This window comes from Octopus sinensis, linkage group LG13 (genome assembly GCF_006345805.1).
Source record: "Octopus sinensis linkage group LG13, ASM634580v1, whole genome shotgun sequence".
Classification (NCBI taxonomy): Eukaryota; Metazoa; Mollusca; class Cephalopoda; order Octopoda; family Octopodidae; genus Octopus; species Octopus sinensis.
Genome location: NC_043009.1, coordinates 71,513,401 through 71,532,165, shown reverse-complemented (window position 1 = coordinate 71,532,165; position 18,765 = coordinate 71,513,401). Strand labels below are relative to the sequence as shown.

At 42.0% G+C, this 18,765-nt stretch overlaps 1 protein-coding gene across 4 annotated transcripts in view; it reads left to right on the top strand.

Moving 5' to 3' along the window:
- The first annotated feature begins 10,031 nt into the window (after positions 1 to 10,031).
- Positions 10,032 to 18,765, top strand: part of LOC115218365 (tumor suppressor candidate 3) — an 87,922-nt gene continuing 79,188 nt past the window's right edge. Inside the window, exon 1 of one of the 4 annotated variants that reach the window (XM_036508536.1) lies at positions 10,032 to 10,225. In XM_036508536.1, the coding sequence (XP_036364429.1) occupies positions 10,112 to 10,225 (114 nt within the window). In that variant the 5' untranslated portion in view covers positions 10,032 to 10,111. The remainder of the gene's footprint in view (positions 10,226 to 18,765) is intronic. The other 3 variants (XM_029788133.2, XM_036508535.1, XM_029788132.2) reach the window with 3 other exon arrangements.

Here is an 18,765-nt window from a genome sequence, read left to right as displayed (position 1 = left end):
ATCTCTGGAGATATGCTGTGACTGCAAAGACCTGACAAATAATGTGAGTTCATGGCTGCTTCCTGCACCAGTTTCGCATAGCCCCAGCCCATCCAAAGTACCTTGGATTGCAGAAGGACCTGCTGTGCTTACCTTGGATCGTAGGGTGACCTGCTGTGCTTGAGGAGACCTATTGAGTCAAGTACATCAACATCAAAATAAATGTCAAATGGAAATTGTAGTTGTGATACCTGTGCCAGCGACAAGTAAGAAGCACCATCCGAACATGGCCGATGCTAGCTCCACCTTGACTGGCTTCTGTGCCAGTGGCATGTAAAAACTGCCAACCGATTGTGGCCACTACCAGCCTCCCCTGGCACCTGTGCTGGTGGCTTGTAAAAAGCACCCACTACACTCACGGAGTGGTTGGCGTTAGGAAGGGCATCCAGCTGTAGAAACATTGCCAGATCAGACTGGAGCCTGGTGCAGCCTCCTGGCTTCCCAGACCCTGGTCAAACCGTCCAACCCATGCCAGCATGGAAAATGGATGTTAAACGACGATGATGATGATGATGACGATGGTTGAGGAAAAATACCTTGAGAGAGAGAGAGAGGGGGGGGGGGGGTTATTATCATCATTGGTTTAGGATTGCGTTTCTAGGCTGGCATGGGTTGTATGAGTTTTCTGAGGGTGTTCTATGGCCAGATGCCCATTTTGTGACCAACTCTTTTAGTTCTTTCTTGCAGCATTTTATAACAGTTTCCTGGTGTGTTTTTGTTTTAAAACTGAAATACTGTCTGGCAGGATTCACGGTAAATGTAATACGATAAGAGCAAGAGTCACACAAGGATGACAAAGGGAATGGTAAAGCTTTGTTCAGCAATGACTACAAGCCAACAATAATGAATTAAAAAAACAAAACAAAAACAACAACAACAACAACAACAACAACAACAACAACAACAACAAATGACAAATAAGGGAGATAACTTCATTTGGATCAATTGACTTTTTCAGACACTGTGGACAATTTATGTCAGAGAAGATCTGGTTAACTGAAATCTTTAATTGTATATAAGAATATAATTTCTAGTCCTATTCTAAAATATTTCCAGAATTATGTAGCTATAGGTAAATGACGGTGTGCCCAAACTGTAAAAGTTTGAAAGGAAAAGAATGTGAATAATAAGGAATCATTAAATAATGATGAAATTGGTCAATCCCCTCTTCATCCCAAGCTGCAAAACCTGTCTACCATGACCTTAGGAAGAAATATTAGCTGCTGTACTACTTTGCAAAACTAATCTAATCATAAGTCACCCACTCTGACTACTTTGTTCACTTTATGACCCACCCTATTTCTCAGCTAAAAGAGTATACCCACACTCCCTACTCCATCACTATTGGCTTCCTAAATGATTTTATACACACTCTGAGTGGTTGGCATTAGGAAAGTCATCCAGCTGTAGAAACATTGCCAGATCAGATTGGAGTCTGGTGCAGCCTCCTGGCTTCCCAGACCCTGGTCAAGCCGTCTGACCCATGCCAGCATGGAAAACGGACGTTAAACGATGATGATGATGATGAGGGATTATCAGTCTGGGGAAAACATCCCATAAGCTCTTTGTGGGCATACTGGGCTAACAATATTAGTTAGATTAGGGAAGAACTCCAAGTAATCTTTTGGTAAGGTTCCAAGTTATGGTTCATCACACTAAAAATCCGTTAATTTTCTGAGGTCATTCAGTTTTCATCAATTGATCAATTGACCAGTTGAGTCAACCTATCAGTAATGTACCCAATGAATGATTACTGAAAACAGCCATGAGCCACCTTGGCTCCAATCAAGGAATTACATGTAATGAGACCAGCATTTCTAACTTTGTTTCTTAAATATATATATATATATATATATATATATATATATATATATATACATATTTATATCTTTATATATAAAAGTGAAGTTGTGTCTGTCTCCTACGATTTAGATTCCTAACTACTCCCACATTTTGCGGTGCAGTTTAACCAAAAGCAGGTATCTTATAGTCGTGATTCATATCGAGCCCTTCTGGGTATTAGCGCGCGTCTACAATGAGTCTACAATTTAAAAAAAAACTTACCATAATTTTTTCCCATTTTTAATGCATTTTTTTGCTATTATATAAGGGAAGTAACTCTCTAAAAATGCTTATATAGTTATTTCCCTTACAAACCTGAGCAACGCCGGGCGATACTGCTAGTATATATATATTTCAAGACTGGAGCTTGGTGTAGCCATCATCAGTCAAAATCATCCAACCCATGCTAGCATGGAAAGCGGACGTTAAACAATGATGATGATGATATATATATATACATATATATAGTCCACAGATTAGATCTAGAGATTCTCTGGATATAAAATACTTAGTAGTTCTCAAAAGATTCAAACTTAGACTCTGATGTCTTTACAAGGGTTTGATTCCACAAGGTAAAGAAAGGCTGCAAGAGGGGTCAAGTGAAGTGGGTTTAGAGGCAATTGTGGGAATAAGCAATTTAGATACATTCAATATATTAAATATAAGAGTTTGGGAATTTTGTTTTCCACATCTAAACTATAATATTCAATATATTGAATGTATCTCATTTGTTTATCTGAATAATGGCCACTATATACACACATGCATACACACATACATACATACACACACATATACACACACTCACACACACACATATATATACATCCATCCATACATATGTATATCTCTCTCTATATAAACGGCAGTTTGTCTGTCTGCATGTCTGTGTATCTGTTAGGTTGTACCCTCACCCTGACCACGGCTTTCAACCGATTCTGATGAAACTTGACACACACATAGCCCAATGTCATAATTCAAAACTAACGCAGTGAAAATTTTGAAAAGTTCCCCCAGTTCTGAAAAAAATCGATAAATTCGACATGGGGTCGAGAATCAGAAACACAAACCACAGACTGTCTAGGGGATGCAACTCGACCTTTTTAGCTCTCAAAAAAAATTTACCATAATTTTTTTCCCATTTTTTGGCTATAACTCTCTAAAAATTGCTTTATAGTTATTTCTCTTACAAACCCGAGCAACGCCGGGCGATACTGCTAGTTTATATATATGTGTATGTATGTATATATATGTGTGTGTGTATATATATCTGCCCTTGGAAGCTCCTCTATGCTGATGACCTTGCTCTAATTGCTGAGTCACTATCAGTTTCAGGTGTGGAAACAAGGATTAGAATTGAAGGGCCTTAGAGTCAACCTAGCTAAAACCAAAGTCCTAATAAGTAGGAAGGCAGGAAAACCACAAATCCCTTAAGGTAGATGGCCCTGCTCGATCTGCAGAAAAGGCGTAGGTAGAAACTCTATAAGATGTACCCAGTGTAAGCTATGGACACATAAGAGGCACAGCAATATCAAAAGGCAGATACTCAGGAGCTATAGATAACACTGAAAATGTGCAGAGAACAACTTCCGCCAGATTCCAGAGAGAAAAACTAGTAGTTGATAGCTTCCATTATCTTGGTGACCATGTCAGTAGCAGGGATGGGTGCTCTGAAAGTGTAGCTAGATTAAGAATAGCCTGGGCAAAGTTCAGAGAGCTCCTACCTCTGCTGGTGACAAAGGGCCTCTTGCTCAGAGTAAAAGATAGACTGTATGACACATGTGTATGAACAGCCATGCTACATGGCAGTGAAACATGGGCCATGACTGCTGATGACATGTGTAAGCTCGCAAAGAATGAAGCCAGTATGCTCCGATGGATGTGTAATGTCAGTGTGCATATTCAACAGTGTGTAAGTTCCTTGAGAGAAAAGTTGGACTTAAAAAGCATCAGATGTGGTGTGCAAGAGAGACGACTGCGCTGGTATGGTCATGTGGCAAGAATGGATGAGGATAGCTGTGTGAAAAAGTTCCACACCCTAGCAGTTGAGGGAACCTGTGGAAGAGGTAGACCCAGGAAGACCCGGGATGAGGTGGTGAAGCATGACCATCGAACAATGATTAGTGGCCAAGACCTTTGGAAGTATGCTGTGCTTGAGAAGACCTGGAAAGCCAAGTGAGACCATAACCCATGGCCTATGCCAGGGGTGTAACCAGACCACATATGCGTACCTTTCCTTCATTGGACACTAAACTCTGCTTGCAAAGACCTGTTGAGGCAAGTGAAATTGAAATCAAATTCGATGACAGCACCGCATGACTGGCATCTGTGTTAGTGGAGCACTATGAACACCATCTGAACATGATCATTGCCAGGGCCACTGACTGGCTCCTGTTCCGGTGGCACATAAAAAGCACCATTCGAGCGAGATTGTTTCTAGCGTTGCCTTACTGGCACTTATGTCGGTGCTATGTGAAAAACAACATTCGAGTGAGTTCGTCACCAGTGCCACTGGACTGGCTCCTGTACAGGTGGCACATAAAAAGCACCATTCGAGCGAGATTGTTTCTAGCGTTGCCTTACTGGCACTTATGTCGTGCTATGTGAAAAACAACATTCGAGTGAGGTCGTCACGAGTGCCACTGGACTGGCTCCTGTACAGGTGGCACATAAAAAGCACCATTCGAGCGAGATTGTTTCTAGCGTTGCCTTACTGGCACTTATGTCGGTGCTATGTGAAAAACAACATTCGAGTGAGTTCGTCACCAGTGCCACTGGACTGGCTCCTGTACAGTGGCACATAAAAAGCACCATTCGAGCGAGATTGTTCTAGCGTTGCCTTACTGGCACTTATGTCGGTGCTATGTGAAAAACAACATTCGAGTGAGTTCGTCACCAGTGCCACTGGACTGGCTCCTGTACAGGTGGCACATAAAAAGCACCATTCGAGCGAGATTGTTTCTAGCGTTGCCTTACTGGCACTTATGTCGGTGCTATGTGAAAAACAACATTCGAGTGAGGTCGTCACGAGTGCCACTGGACTGGCTCCTGTACAGGTGGCACATAAAAAGCACCATTCGAGCGAGATTGTTTCTAGCGTTGCCTTACTGGCACTTATGTCGGTGCTATGTGAAAAAACAACATTCGAGTGAGGTCGTCACCAGTGCCACTGGACTGGCTCCTGTACAGTGGCACATAAAAAGCACCATTCGAGCGAGATTGTTTCTAGCGTTGCCTTACTGGCACTTATGTCGGTGCTGTGTGAAAAACAACATTCGAGTGAGTTCGTCACCAGTGCCACTGGACTGGCTCCTGTACAGGTGGCACATAAAAAGCACCATTCGAGCGAGATTGTTTCTAGCGTTGCCTTACTGGCACTTATGTCGGTGCTGTGTGAAAAACAACATTCGAGTGAGTTCGTCACCAGTGCCACTGGACTGGCTCCTGTACAGGTGGCACATAAAAAGCACCATTCGAGCGAGATTGTTTCTAGCGTTGCCTTACTGGCACTTATGTCGGTGCTATGTGAAAAACAACATTCGAGTGAGTTCGTCACCAGTGCCACTGGACTGGCTCCTGTACAGGTGGCACATAAAAAGCACCATTCGAGCGAGATTGTTTCTAGCGTTGCCTTACTGGCACTTATGTCGGTGCTGTGTGAAAAACAACATTCGAGTGAGTTCGTCACCAGTGCCACTGGACTGGCTCCTGTACAGTGGCACATAAAAAGCACCATTCGAGCGAGATTGTTTCTAGCGTTGCCTTACTGGCACTTATGTCGGTGCTATGTGAAAAACAACATTCGAGTGAGTTCGTCACCAGTGCCACTGGACTGGCTCCTGTACAGGTGGCACATAAAAAGCACCATTCGAGCGAGATTGTTTCTAGCGTTGCCTTACTGGCACTTATGTCGGTGCTGTGTGAAAAACAACATTCGAGTGAGTTCGTCACCAGTGCCACTGGACTGGCTCCTGTACAGGTGGCACATAAAAAGCACCATTCGAGCGAGATTGTTTCTAGCGTTGCCTTACTGGCACTTATGTCGGTGCTGTGTGAAAAACAACATTCGAGTGAGTTCGTCACCAGTGCCACTGGACTGGCTCCTGTACAGGTGGCACATAAAAAGCACCATTCGAGCGAGATTGTTTCTAGCGTTGCCTTACTGGCACTTATGTCGGTGCTGTGTGAAAAACAACATTCGAGTGAGTTCGTCACCAGTGCCACTGGACTGGCTCCTGTACAGGTGGCACATAAAAAGCACCATTCGAGCGAGATTGTTTCTAGCGTTGCCTTACTGGCACTTATGTCGGTGCTATGTGAAAAACAACATTCGAGTGAGTTCGTCACCAGTGCCACTGGACTGGCTCCTGTACAGGTGGCACATAAAAAGCACCATTCGAGCGAGATTGTTTCTAGCGTTGCCTTACTGGCACTTATGTCGGTGCTATGTGAAAAAAACATTCGATGAGTTCGTCACCAGTGCCACTGGACTGGCTCCTGTTCCGGTGGCACATAAAAAGCACCATTCGAGCGAGATTGTTTCTAGCGTTGCCTTACTGGCACTTATGTCGGTGCTGTGTGAAAAACAACATTCGAGTGAGTTCGTCACAGTGCCACTGGACTGGCTCCTGTACAGGTGGCACATAAAAAGCACCATTCGAGCGAGATTGTTTCTAGCGTTGCCTTACTGGCACTTATGTCGGTGCTGTGTGAAAAACAACATTCGAGTGAGTTCGTCACCAGTGCCACTGGACTGGCTCCTGTACAGGTGGCACATAAAAAGCACCATTCGAGCGAGATTGTTTCTAGCGTTGCCTTACTGGCACTTATGTCGGTGCTATGTGAAAAACAACATTCGAGTGAGTTCGTCACCAGTGCCACTGGACTGGCTCCTGTACAGGTGGCACATAAAAAGCACCATTCGAGCGAGATTTTTCTAGCGTTGCCTTACTGGCACTTATGTTGGTGCTATGTGAAAAACAACATTCGAGTGAGTTCGTCACCAGTGCCACTGGACTGGCTCCTGTACAGGTGGCACATAAAAAGCACCATTCGAGCGAGATTGTTTCTAGCGTTGCCTTACTGGCACTTATGTCGGTGCTGTGTGAAAAACAACATTCGAGTGAGTTCGTCACCAGTGCCACTGGACTGGCTCCTGTACAGGTGGCACATAAAAAGCACCATTCGAGCGAGATTGTTTCTAGCGTTGCCTTACTGGCACTTATGTCGGTGCTATGTGAAAAACAACATTCGAGTGAGTTCGTCACCAGTGCCACTGGACTGGCTCCTGTACAGGTGGCACATAAAAAGCACCATTCGAGCGAGATTGTTTCTAGCGTTGCTTACTGGCACTTATGTCGGTGCTGTGTGAAAAACAACATTCGAGTGAGTTCGTCACCAGTGCCACTGGACTGGCTCCTGTACAGGTGGCACATAAAAAGCACCATTCGAGCGAGATTGTTTCTAGCGTTGCCTTACTGGCACTTATGTCGGTGCTATGTGAAAAAAACACATTCGAGTGAGTTCGTCACCAGTGCCACTGGACTGGCTCCTGTACAGGTGGCACATAAAAAGCACCATTCGAGCGAGATTGTTTCTAGCGTTGCCTTACTGGCACTTATGTCGGTGCTATGTGAAAAACAACATTCGAGTGAGTTCGTCACCAGTGCCACTGGACTGGCTCCTGTACAGGTGGCACATAAAAAGCACCATTCGAGCGAGATTGTTTCTAGCGTTGCCTTACTGGCACTTATGTCGGTGCTGTGTGAAAAACAACATTCGAGTGAGTTCGTCACCAGTGCCACTGGACTGGCTCCTGTACAGGTGGCACATAAAAAGCACCATTCGAGCGAGATTGTTTCTAGCGTTGCCTTACTGGCACTTATGTCGGTGCTATGTGAAAAACAACATTCGAGTGAGTTCGTCACGAGTCCCACTGGACTGGCTCCTGTACAGGTGGCACATAAAAAGCACCATTCGAGCGAGATTGTTTCTAGCGTTGCCTTACTGGCACTTATGTCGGTGCTGTGTGAAAAACAACATTCGAGTGAGTTCGTCACCAGTGCCACTGGACTGGCTCCTGTACAGGTGGCACATAAAAAGCACCATTCGAGCGAGATTGTTTCTAGCGTTGCCTTACTGGCACTTATGTCGGTGCTGTGTGAAAAACAACATTCGAGTGAGTTCGTCACCAGTGCCACTGGACTGGCTCCTGTACAGGTGGCACATAAAAAGCACCATTCGAGCGAGATTGTTTCTAGCGTTGCCTTACTGGCACTTATGTCGGTGCTATGTGAAAAACAACATTCGAGTGAGTTCGTCACCAGTGCCACTGGACTGGCTCCTGTACAGGTGGCACATAAAAAGCACCATTCGAGCGAGATTGTTTCTAGCGTTGCCTTACTGGCACTTATGTCGGTGCTATGTGAAAAACAACATTCGAGTGAGTTCGTCACCAGTGCCACTGGACTGGCTCCTGTACAGGTGGCACATAAAAAGCACCATTCGAGCGAGATTGTTTCTAGCGTTGCCTTACTGGCACTTATGTCGGTGCTATGTGAAAAACAACATTCGAGTGAGTTCGTCACCAGTGCCACTGGACTGGCTCCTGTACAGGTGGCACATAAAAAGCACCATTCGAGCGAGATTGTTTCTAGCGTTGCCTTACTGGCACTTATGTCGGTGCTATGTGAAAAACAACATTCGAGTGAGTTCGTCACCAGTGCCACTGGACTGGCTCCTGTACAGGTGGCACATAAAAAGCACCATTCGAGCGAGATTGTTTCTAGCGTTGCCTTACTGGCACTTATGTCGGTGCTATGTGAAAAACAACATTCGAGTGAGTTCGTCACCAGTGCCACTGGACTGGCTCCTGTTCCGGTGGCACGCAAAAAAAATCACCACTTGAGCGAGGCCGTTGTCAATACCACCTGACTGGCAGATCAGATGGGAGCCTGGTGCAGCCATCTGGCTCGCCAGTAGTCATTCAAACCATTCAACCCATGCCAGCATGGAAAGCAGACATTAAACGATGTTGATGATGATGATGTGTATATGTATATATATGTGTGTGCATATCACTCTCTCTCTCTCTCTATATATATATATATATACATACATCATCATCATCATCATCGTTTAATATATGTGTAAATATATATACATATTTATATATATGTATGTGTACATATATACAAATATGTTTACATATATATGTATATATATGTCGCTTCACTGGCACCTGTGCCGGTGGCACATGTAAAAAGATTCGAGCGAGGTCGTTGCCAGTACCGCTTGACTGGCCCCCGTGCTGGTGGCACGTAAAAAGCACCCACTACACTTTGGAGTGGTTGGCGTTAGGAAGGGCATCCAGCTGTAGAAACTCTGCCAGACCAAGATTGGACCCTGGTGCAGCCATTTGGTTCGCCAGTCTTCAGTCAAAATCGTCCAACCTATGCTATCATGGAAAGCGGACGTTAAACGATGATGATGATGATGATATATCTTTTACTTTTAAGTCTGTCTATCTATCTACATATACACCAACACACGCATACACATATATATTTACACACACACACACATACATACATACATATGTATATATATATACCGGGAAGATTTACGAAAATATATATATACACATACATGCATAAACACATACATATATTTAGATATATACACACACATACATTCATACATATATATATCCTCATCATGTATGTATGTGTATCTATGTATGTATCTATATATGTATGTATATATATATGTATGTACGTATGCATATATATATATATATATATATATATATATATATATATATATATATATATATATATATATATATATATACACACACATATACATATGCATATGTGCATATATATACACGCACACACTCACAAACACGTACACAATCCCCCGAACAGAGCCGACATATCCAGTGCAACCCTGGGCTGTTCTTGCAGCCATCTCCGCTCTCCATTGATAGCAGACGATAAATATTAACAGCACCGAAAGCGTTTCAAAAACCTGCGCTGATTGGTTGTTCGGTGAATAACCAATAGCGTTTCTAGTTTCATCCACGTCGGCACAAGAGCAGCGTAGTGTGTGTATGTGTCAATGTAGGTGTGTGTTGACGTGTATGATTGTGTGCGTGGATGTGTGTGCGTGTGTGTGCGTAGACGTTGAACGTACGTGTGTGCGCGCGCGCGCGTGTGTGCAGTAAAACATGGACGACAAGATGACATTGAGTGTGACGGCAGGTTTAGTCCTGCTCCTTGTTTTGGTTTTACCGCCACCACAGAGCTCTGTCTCGGCCCTTGGTCTTCAGCGTAAGAAAGAGGTAAGTATTATTGTATTGTCCGACCCGTAATGGCCAGTAATGCGAGCGTGTGAGCCGGATTGGTGGCCGTGCTGCGTGTGTGTGTGGTGTCCATCGAACGGGGCGAACGATCGCAGAATCAAAGACAACTTCCCGGCCAAACCAAACTACCATCCCGGGTTCGATCCCCACTCCTTGTCTTGGCCCTTTCTTAACCATGCAACAACAGTTGACGACTGTATCGACCACTGTAACCTTTTTATCATTTAAAAGATGTCTTAGAAAGGAATGCAGCTTGTTGAAGTTCAAACCATTCTTCTTCTTCTTCTTCCGGCTTTTCCCATTCGAACATGTTCACTCTTGTTCCACGCTCCATCGATCCGTTGCTTGGCCGCTCTCTCTGCACTAATTACTCGCTCGGTCCACTTCTCTTCTTCCACCGATAATCCCATCCCAATATTATTTCTCTAAGCTTCTCCCTCTCTCGTCTCCCTTTCGGATCTTTTCACTTTCAATCCTTCCATCCACCGCCGCCTCCGCCGCCCTTAACCCCGAACTCCCTCATTTCATGAACAATATATACACACCTTTCATATATACACATTTTATATATACACCTTTTATTGCACCACATACCTAACAATGTCCACGTTTACATTCGATTCATATTTATGTATTTACTCCGTACTCTATGTGTGTGTATATATAATATATACACACACACATATATATATATACATATTTATATATATATACACGCACACATACATATATTTATATATATATACTCGCACACATATATACATATTTATATATATATATACACACACACACACACACACATATAAATATGCATGCAATGTGTATGTATATATATTTCGACATATGTATCCAATGTGTATATTTAGAGACATATTCATGCAGTGTGTATGTATATATACCTATATAAATGCAGTTTGTGTGTGTGTGTAGTGTATATATACCCATATAGATGTATTGTGTTACATATTTATAAATCCAAAGAAGAAAAGAGGAAAGATTAAAAGAAACAATCTTCGTCTCGACCAAAAATAGATTTATTTTTAGATTTAATTTGTTTGGAAGCGGAAACTTGGCGAATTAGGATTTTTCAACTTTCACCTCCTCCCAAATATAATATTTATAATTTTCTTCTTATGTTTTTTCTGTAATGAATAATTATTTATTAAATAACCGAAAAAAAAAAAAAGATCCGTGCAAGTCGGTAAAGTTAATAAATGCATATAAGGGAAATTAATAATCCGACTGAAATCCCTTTCCAAATCTACCCCTTTTTATCATCGACCCCAAATCGCTTGGATTCTGCCTATTTTTCTCGCACTCGTCTCCCTAAACTCTCATCCACACAGGACAAATGCCTGTTAATAGTTTCCCACTTTCAAATGTCTTCCTTCGTTGCAGGAGACGCATCCGAATGTCGAATAAATCTACACACCTCACTTTTGTAGCTATTAAGGGTGCGAGTAGTGTGTGTGTGTATGTATATGTGTGTGTGTGTATATATATGTATGTATCTGTGTGTGTATGTATGTATTTTATATATACATACATATATGTATGTATATTACACGTCCGTATAAAGTTCTTTTTTTTTTTGTGAATATGTGTATATACTCGTCTGCATATATATATATATACACACACACGTCCGGACTTCTGTATATGTGCTCGTGCACATACACCGGCACACCTGTATGAATTTGTGGATGTATATATATATATATATATATACATATATATATATATATGTGTGTGTGTGTGCGCCTGCATATACTTGTATGGATTTGTGGACGTATGTATGCATCCACAATATAGATATAAATACGAATTTCCACATCCATCTATCTGTCTATATATCTATCTGTCTATCTATATATCCGTCTGTCTGTCTGTCTTAGATACACATTGTGTATATATCTATTTACCACAGGTATGTTTATGTGTGAATAAATCTCCACTCTCCTCTTAGTTTTGAATTATGTATATACATACATATCTTGTATCAGTTTATCTTGTATTAATTTATATATATATATCTTGTTTTATATATTGTATTCACTTTTATATCCATAAAGACTTCTGTATCCTCTCAGAGAGTCAAAAGAATTCTGTCTTCACATGAACTGCTCACAAGAGTTCATTCCCCCTGAATAACTTTCTCTTCTATTTTGGGGTCTCGGGTTCCAAATTTTTTGCCGATTCCCACCTTGGTCCCACATTTAATTTCGATTATCCCTCACTTTGGTGGTTATCAGTGCCCTTTGCAGAGCCATATCTGCCTCCCTTATCTTTTTTTTTTTTTTTCTTATAAATTCTCGTCTCTTTTGTGTTTTAGTCGAAATGTACTATATATATATATATATATATATATATATATATAATATATATATATATATATACACACACACACACACATACATACATATACACGCGCGCAGTATAAGCAACCTGCATATTGTTAAAATCACTTAATATCGGCAAGTTTTTCACCCTTTAGTGTTCGCCACAAACGGTTTCCATTGTATATGAAATCCGTTGAACTGATTTGCGGTTATTTCGAGCACCTTTTTTGATCGGATTTCAACTCTAACCCAACAGAAAGGCTGTAAATGTCGCATCTATTGAATAAAACATCCATTATTTGGATCTGTGCAACAACTCCAACACCTCGCTCGTTGTCGGTCGACTATAATAATACTACATATTATAGGAATGGTTTCAACTTTTAGCAGAAGGCCATCATTTTGGCGGGTAGGAGTAAGACGGTTACATCGACCTCAGTGTACAATTGGTATTCACTTTATCGACCCCGAAAGGATGAAATGTAAAGTTGACATGGGCGGAATTTGAACCCAGAACATAAAGACGGACGAAATGCCGATAAGTATTTCGCCCGGTGCTGAAGATTTTGTCAGCGAATCTTGTCGAAACAGTGAGGACCATTTGATACTTTTAAAGGGAGATAAATTGAAGTGAAATAGGAAGTTGTGGCGTTTATGCCTTCCCCACTGACATTGGTGTGGCTTAAATGAAATGAAGAGCTTTCAGCTGATCGGAATATTAACGCCTGTTCACATGTTTGTCATTTCTTAGTGAATAAGGGACATAGTCCCCAATTAAACTGATCCACCTTATTTTGTCGGTGAATAGCAAAATTGCTATTGGCGGGATTTGATATCGGACCCGTATTCTCTTTCTGCGATTTACTGCCTTAAATAATCTCTAACTTGGGGCCACATATTTACAGAAAAGATGCTTTAGATTTACTATACAACCTGAATTTTTTCCGGAATATGATGAGCTTAAGAATAATTTCAGTCGACATCCACAGTCCTCAGTTTTTAATACAAGATCCGCTATTTCGGGGCAGGGGATAAATCGATTAAATCAACCCCAATGCTCGACTGGTACTTATTTTATCGACCCCGAAAGAATGAAAGGCAAAGTCGACCTCAGCGGAATCAATGCCTTAATAATAATAGTAATTCTAACGTAGACATAACACCATATATTTTGGATGAGAGTTTTACATTATCCATTGTGATTTGAAGGAAATTTAGCCGTGTCCCCTTGGTTCTTTTTCTTCTTTCTTCCATCCTTCACATACTTTCCCAGAATGAAACGACTGACCTCTGCCATCAATACTTTTCCATACTCCCGATCCGATGCAGGAGCTCTACGTGGTTACACGACATTTTAGAAATAGCTACCAAGTCTCTCAAATTATATCCTATCATCTTACTCCCCCCGGCCAAATACCGCTGTACACGTTTCTTGTTTGAGACTATTGTTTTATATTGGTCGAAGGTTTCACATCTGTTGTGGGGTGGGATTCAAAGAAGTCGATCAAATCTTCCCTAGCGTATACTCAATACTTATTTGTTATTGATCCCTTAATAGACGAAAGGCTGCGTTTTCAGGTGCAGATTTCGAATCTCTAATGTTGGGGATACAAGTCAAAATGATTCCATAATACAGCCTTCTATTCTATACTGATAACAATAAAGGAGCTTGTACGTAGCTACTCCATCAGCTAGAAATAACAGTTAAATCGACATCTAGCTGGACCTCATGTCTTTATGAGTTATCGAATAATTTAGTCTTTGATACTCTGTTTTGGAGAGAGAGAGAGAGAGAGAGAGACTCAGCGGTGATCAGTGGAAAACCTTTGATCCGTCTGGTGATGGATGGCCTGATCTGTTTAGCTTCAAATCAGTTCTGATCAAGCAGATCCATGGTTACAGGCGTTCCCTCCATGACATACATGTACGGCTACATTTTCATTTGTACCATTTCCTTAGGACGTTAGGGCTTCATTTGAAGGTATTTGGCTGCTGTTTCTAACAGTTTGAATGACCACTCAGAGACGCCTTATGATTTCTTACAGAAACACAAAGTAAAGAGGATGTTGCTTAAGAAAATGAATTGGATCTGGGCATGGATTGAAACCGGATTGCTGAAACCTAATATAGAGGATGGGAAATGGGGTGGGGGATGAGGTGTAAAACACACGACTAGGTTTTGAAACTGGTTCACTGGAGACTCTGTCATCACTGTGCATCTGCTAGCAACCCATTTTTGCTTTTAATCTGTTTCCTGTTCAGTTGTAACTTGTTTCCACAGTAACACCTCTTTTCTTTTTCCATTATTGTTTTCCATCAGTGTTCGAGGTTGTCTCTAATCTAATGTAACTTTTCAATATCGTTGATTAGCGTCAGAGCAGCCTTGACTGATTAACTGTTTTCCAGTTGTGATCATCCGCTCTTCTTTTTAATACAGTGGAGTACATTATCCAAGGTGTCCTTTCCTATTTAAGGCAATGTAGTGTAATTTTAGGGAGAGATGGTTGTTATGCCTAGCAGACTGATTGATCACTCAGAGGTTCCCTCATTGGATTTTCTGTTTCTGCAATCAATTCCTTTCTTCATTATCCCTTTTTTGCTTTCTTGCTATCTTCAAAGGGTAACAAGTTCTTGAGCCAGATGTGCAAAGGACTTTGTGTTCTTGAGTCAGTGAAGGAATCTCTGTGGCTGATCGACTATTTTTTAGAAAAGTCAGTAGCTGAAATCTCTTTCAAATTACATCTTGAAGTGGAAACATTCATAGAATGATGTAATTCTAAATACACTGAGAAGCGGGGAGACAGGGAGGGAGTTACAGCTTACAACTGGAATGCCTTTAATCAGATATAAGGTGTCTCGTGTCATCAGCATTATGCATTCTCTCCTTCTCTGATTAGTGAACGGATATGTCTAGTGAAATGTTGATACACAGGTATTTCATCATCATCATCGTTTAGTGTCCGCTTTCCTTGCTGGCATGGGTTGAACGGTTTGACTGAGGGCTGGCGAGCCAGAAGGCTGCACCCGTCTCCAACCTGTTCTGGCAATGTTTCTACAGCTGGATGTCCTTCCTAACACCAACCACTCTGAGAGTGTAGTGGGTGCTTTTACGTGCCACCAGCATGAGGGCCAGTTAGTGGCCCTGGCAAAGATCACACTCGAATGGTATGGGTGCCAATCAGGTGGTACTGTCATCAGCCACAACACCAATTTCATCATGAAGAAACCATTAGCACATACCCATCACTCAGCTGACATGCCTTTCACACACCCTATAGGTGCAAACTTTAGATTTTTGCAACTGGATCTAGTATTCCACCTCCCTCCCAGGTCAGCTCAGATGGAGCCAGGCCGATTATTAAAGAAGTATTCGTTGGGATCATTTTGTTTAGAAAATGTGTTTATTTTCTCATAATTATTTAAGAAATAATGAAGATGCTATCTTTATATATACTCTTGAGAGCCTCTATCCACTTGGTCACTTGACCTGCACTAATTAGCTGCCGAATCACCTTACTGTCTTCTTTGTGAAAACTGCATAATCTACAAGATTATGAAGTTTTCACCTTCGTTTTGGAAGTCACTTGACCCTGTTATCTCCCCCACTGTCCTTCTAGCGTCTGACCTCTGCCCGAAGTCAGAACGCCATGATAGATCGTTAGCTCCTACACACATTTTTTTTCTCTCCTTGTTTCTTTTCTGTGTATCTTTCTGTCGAAGAGCGTAGGCTCGAAACGTAAAAGACTTGTTCTATTTCTATTCCTGAGCGCCATACTAATACATTTGTTTGTTTGTACTCCACCTGCCTTCGTCTTTTGTTTATTTTCGTAAACCTTCCCGTTATATATATATATATATATATATATATATATATATATATATATATATATCATCATTGTTTAACGTCCGTTTTCCATGTTGGATGGTTTAACTGGGGACTGGCAAGCTAGGAGGCCTCACCAGCCTCCAATCTGATCTGGCAATGTTTCTACAACTGGATGCCCTTCCTAATGCCAACCACTCAGAGTGTGTAGTGGGTGCTTTTTACATGCCAGTGGCACTGGAACCAGTCAGGCGGCACTGGCATCAGCCACGTTCGGATGGTGCTTTTTAAGTACTACCGGCACAGGAGCCACTCGGAGCGGGGAGGCTGGCATCGACCATGTTTGGATGGGGCTTTTTATGTGCCATCACCATGGGGAGCCAGTCAGGTGACACTAGCAATGATCCATGCATCAATGGTGCTTACTGCGTGTCACTAGTACACGAGCCAGTCAGGTGGCACTGGCATTGGCCACAACTACAATTTCCATTTGATTTTGATTTATATATATATATATATATATATATTATATATATATATATATATATATGTATATATACATATGTATGTGTGTGTATGTATATACATGGAGCCTGGTGACGCCTCCTGACTTACCAGTTCTCAGTCAAACTGTCCAACCCATGCCAGCATGGAACGCAGACGTTAAATGATGACGATGATGATGTTCTTGAAAAGTATCATAAGTGGTTGCAACTGGAACACTTTCGATTATAGGCCTGCTCTGTCAGGCACAATCTTCCCTCCTGTGCACCACATCTGATGTCCCTTATGCCCAGCACACTGACTATGCCTTTCCTAATGCCAGCCACTCAACAGAGTGGGCTGGGTGCTTTTTTACATGACACCAGCACTGAGGATTTTCAGAGAATGCTGGGGTTGGAGGAATCGATGGAACGGTTGGGTGAATGGCTGTGAGGTGGTATGGGCATGTGTTGAGGAAGGATGAAGAGGATGTTCTGAGGAGGTCGATTGCATTTGAGGTAAATGGAACGTGAAAGTGAACTAGACTGAGGAAAAGGTGGAGGAGATTGGGAGGGTTGGTTTGAAAAAGGGGGATACCCAAAACCTGGCAAGATGGTGTGAGGGCAGTTGTTATGGCATTGAGGTAGATCCAGCCACCCCTGTTAACGGGGACAAAACCTGGATTTAAAATACTGGATGATGATGACCAGCACTGGTGAAGTTGCCATGTACCTGCAAGATAAGACCCCTCAATTAAGCGGAGTATAGACTGGAGGAATAAGAAACTATGGTGGAAGGGGAGGAGCAGGTGTCTTGCTGATGAGGTAAACACCTGGTTTGCCCACTTGGAACATGGGAGGTCCAGTGAATGTGAGACAGAATGGGAAGTGGACTGAGTGAAGATAGTGTAACAGATGACCAGAGACAAGGAATGAGGAGTAGGACACAGAAGATACGAGTTCAGTGTTGTGGGGGGGGGGATGGGGTGAAGAAAATAGATGTGTTGCAGAGGAAAGCTTGACAAAGCCTCAATTCTGCTGAGATGGACAGGTCTTCTCAAGCACATTGTACCACCATTCATCTCAGACCCCTGTCATTTCCTCTCAGCTCAGTTTTCACCACTTTGTCCCTCGGTCTACCTCTTCCACATGTTCCTTCCATGTCTTTATAGAACTGCCCTCATCCATCTGCACTACATGACTATACTGGCACAATATTCCCTCCTGTGCACCACATCTGAGACCCCTTATGCCCAGCACACTGACACTGCACATCCATCAAGTCCTCATAAAACAAGAAAATAATTAGGGTGGCTAAGGAATTTGTCCTAAAATAGCATCACAACATAGGATTTGGTTGGACCAAAGGCAGATAAAAATGGAATGATGAGGAAGATCAATTAAAAATAACGATTTTATTGTTAACCCTTTAGCTTTCAGATTTCTTTGTCAAATGTAATCCTTATTTATTGACATTGTTTTGGATTAATCTTGGATTATCTCATAGCTTTGAGATTTTGATGACACGGTTGTTTGTTTTTAGAATGTAGGATAGGTGTGAGAGACTGGATCTGGCTGGCTTGAACAAAAAACAGAACATTTTGGCCAGATGTGGCCACTTTAGATACTAAAGTTTGTTCCACTCTGACCTTCTTGGACTGGTTACATAGCCCACTCTTTATTTAGTGTTGCAACCTCCCCATCCAGTTCATTGTCTTTTGCTGCTGCTGCTGCATTTGTTTCCATTTCATGTCAACCTTCTCTGCATTTACTCTCATCTGCACATGGAGAACAATAAGCACATGTAGCTTCACCAATTTACATTGTTTTTCTCTGTTGGTTAGATATATGTGTATATATGGATATGTATCTTTA